Source organism: Manacus vitellinus, unplaced genomic scaffold (genome assembly GCF_001715985.3).
Source record: "Manacus vitellinus isolate BGI_N305 unplaced genomic scaffold, ASM171598v3 scaffold_106_pilon, whole genome shotgun sequence".
Taxonomy (NCBI): domain Eukaryota; kingdom Metazoa; phylum Chordata; class Aves; order Passeriformes; family Pipridae; genus Manacus; species Manacus vitellinus.
The window spans coordinates 112,857-115,852 of NW_021938827.1; the positions used below are offsets into that span (position 1 = coordinate 112,857).

The 2,996-nt window shown below is 57.2% G+C and overlaps 1 protein-coding gene across 1 annotated transcript in view; it reads right to left on the minus strand.

Annotated features, from left to right (window-relative positions):
* Positions 1–11: 11 nt before the first annotated feature.
* PRCC (proline rich mitotic checkpoint control factor) overlaps positions 12–2,996 on the minus strand; it is a 15,487-nt gene continuing 12,502 nt past the window's right edge. The window contains exons 4-7 of the mRNA XM_029964086.1: positions 2,561–2,656; positions 1,317–1,460; positions 937–1,002; positions 12–387 (exon numbers count right to left, since the gene is read on the minus strand). Of these exons, the coding sequence (XP_029819946.1) occupies positions 301–387; positions 937–1,002; positions 1,317–1,460; positions 2,561–2,656 (393 nt within the window). The 3' untranslated portion in view covers positions 12–300. The remainder of the gene's footprint in view (positions 388–936; positions 1,003–1,316; positions 1,461–2,560; positions 2,657–2,996) is intronic.

Sequence of the window (2,996 nt, forward strand, 5' to 3'; positions counted from 1 at the left end):
GGACAGGAGCTCCAGCCTCTGCTCCCACGGGACAGGAGCTCCAGCCTCGCTCCCGGCACATTCCCTGGGCACCTCGGGACCGTCCTCGTTGGTCAGAACCTTCCACGTTATCGTTTACAAGGAGGGAAGGGAAGGATTACAGGTGGAGTTTCATCAGGACTGGCTTGCAATGAACCTTCCTCCTGCCAGGCAAGGTAGCTCAGTGTCCTCCCTCCCGCCGAGCAGCCCCGTCCTGCGCGGGGCCCGGCTCATCTCCCGGGAGGTCACGCGGGACGCCAGCCAAAAAGTGGGACAGATGTGTCAGAATCCGTATTTGGCCTGAGTCTGCCGTCTGCTGAGCTTGTTTTCAGACCATGTGTTTTTCAGTTCCAGCTCTCTCTCCTTGGCCTGCAGACACGGAGAGGATGCTGTTACGCTCTGCGTTTCAGTGACTCAGCAGCATTCCGGCCTCCTCCGGCCCCGCTCACATGGATTACAGAGCCCTTCAGCCAGAAGCCTCGTTACAGGAGTTCACACAATCATCCTGACAGAGGCCTGGATTAATTGGGCTGCACGGGCATTTCATTCATGCTGAAATGCAGCTTCTCTTGTGGGATGGGCTCAGCAGCTGCTCGACAACCCCGGGGTGGAATATGGACGGGATCCCAGAGCCTCGGGACACGCGTGGGGAGGGTGAAGCAAAGCTGAAAACTCAGGGCTGGGACCCCCTCAGGGCCAGGACCCACCTTTGGCCCCACTGGAGCCATGGCACATCTCACCCAGGGCTGAGACAGCCCCTGGTCTGGTCCCACTGTGGGTCACCCAGGGCACAGAGTATTCCCAGGGACATCCCCTGGTCCCCAGCTGCTGGAACAGCAGCTCCACCACTCTGGCCTTGTGCTGCCAAGCCTTGACATTCCACCTGGATTGGCTCCCACACCAGGGGAAGCCACTCACCTGATGGATCAGGTATGTGATCTGGTGTTTTCTCCTTTGCTGTCCCGTGGGCTGATCTCCTTTTTTCTGGAAAGCAAAAGAGGTGAAGTGTTCAGCCTGGAGAGACACTGCTGGACAGCAGACCAAGGCCAGGGCCTGCACGCAGCCATCCCAGGCACCATTTGTTCCCTATTAAATGGCAGATTTCTTCATCTGAAGCAGTTCCTGGCTGGTCCTCACCACCCACACACCATGCTCTGAGCTCTCCTGATCTCTCATACGTCATTACCAGGGTCCCTTGTCCCCACCCTGGTGACTGCCCAGCATCCAACACAGCTCCAGCTGGGGCTGATTTGGGATCTGAGGTCCCAACCCCAGCCAACCCCTGCCCTCCACCCCACCTTGCTGAAGGACTTCATGGTCTTCTCCTCCGTCAGGGACTTGGTCAGCCACTGCTGGGCCCCGCTCAGCTGGTCATCACCTTTGATATCCACAAAGTTGATCTCCTCCCTCCCCCGATTCCGCTTGCCTTGCAGACGCTTGAACTGAAGGAAGAACAGAACAGCTGGAATTACACCCACCCATCACACCCTGACACGAGGCCGAGGGGCTGAGCCCCTGCTCCCTCCAGTGAGGGACAAGGCACAGCAACAGTTTTCCAGACAGGATTTTTATCTTTAGGAGATTTCTGCTTTGCTGTAGATCAGAGTATCTAAAGCTACTTAGCATGAAGGTTATCATCTCATTTTCCTATGCTGAAAACAGCCATTTATTCCTGTTTCCAGCCTTGCTCAGGAGACCCCTGGAGTCCTGAGTGTCTTGTTTTAAGAGCCAGGGAGGCACCTGGCCTGTACCAGCCATTCTGTGGCCATATGGCCATGGGCAGTGACTGTCCCCAAGCTGGGCACTGATGAGGCCCCACCTTGAGTCCTTGGGTCAGTTTTGGGCCCCTCATGACAAGAAAAATGTTGAAGGCCTGGACTGTGTCCAGAGAAGGAAATGGAGGTGGGGAAGGGTCTGGAGCACAGGAAGGGTCTGTGGAACTTCTGAGGAGTGACTGAGGGAGTTGAGAGGGCTCATCTTGGAGAAAAGGAGATTCAGGAGGGACCTTCTGGCTCTCTACAACTCCCTGACAGAAGGGTGGCGCCACATGGGGGTCGGGCTCTGCTCCCAGGGAACAAGGGACAGGATGAGAGAAAACGGCCTCAAGCTGTGCCAGGGGAGGTTCAGGTTGGGTACAGGGAAAATTCCTACACCCAAAGGGTTGTCCAGCCCTGGCACAGGAATGTCACCGTCCCTGGAGGAATCTAACAGCTGTGTGGATGTGGCACATCAGGACAGGGTTTACTGGTGGCCTTGGCAGTGCCGGGGGAACAGCTGGACTCCATGATCTTGGAAGGCTTTTCCAACCCCAACAATTCTGTTCTCATCAAGCCTGCAGACCTGGCTGGAGCAGGAGCTCAGCAGACTGTGGGAAGGACTCACATGTCCACACCACAGCTCGAAACCCCACGGAACAACCACCCGGCCCATCCCAGGGAAGCACAGGACGTGCTGCGGGGGCAGGACCGTGGCTGCCAAGTGGGTCCTGTGTTCTGGGAGAGCTCAAAGCCAAATTCCACAGCAGGACAGACAAAGTGCCAACCGCTTCGTCGTCGATGAAGGAGGAGTCGGTGCTCGTCTCCTGCGGCGGTGCCTGGGCTGGTTCCACCTCCGGGTAGTACCCGCTGCTGTAGTAATCCTGGCAGGGAAAGGGAGGCCAGTTTGTCACGAGAGTGAAGCAGGAGGGATCCTGCCCGTGGGCTGCTGCTTTTTCACCCCGAGGGATTTCATCAGAGGTACAAACCAACAAATGCTTTGAGGGGCTTTTCACAACAGCCTGGAGTGACGGGACATTGGGGAATGGTTTCCTACTGCCAGAGGGCAGGGTTAGGTGGGAGATGGGAAGAAATTCTCCCCTGTGAGGGTGGTGACACCCTGGCACAGGTTGCCCAGAGAAGCTGTGGCTACCCCATCCCTGGAAGTGTCCAAGGCCAGGCTGGACAGGGTTTGGAGCAACCTGGGATAGAGGAAGGTGTCCC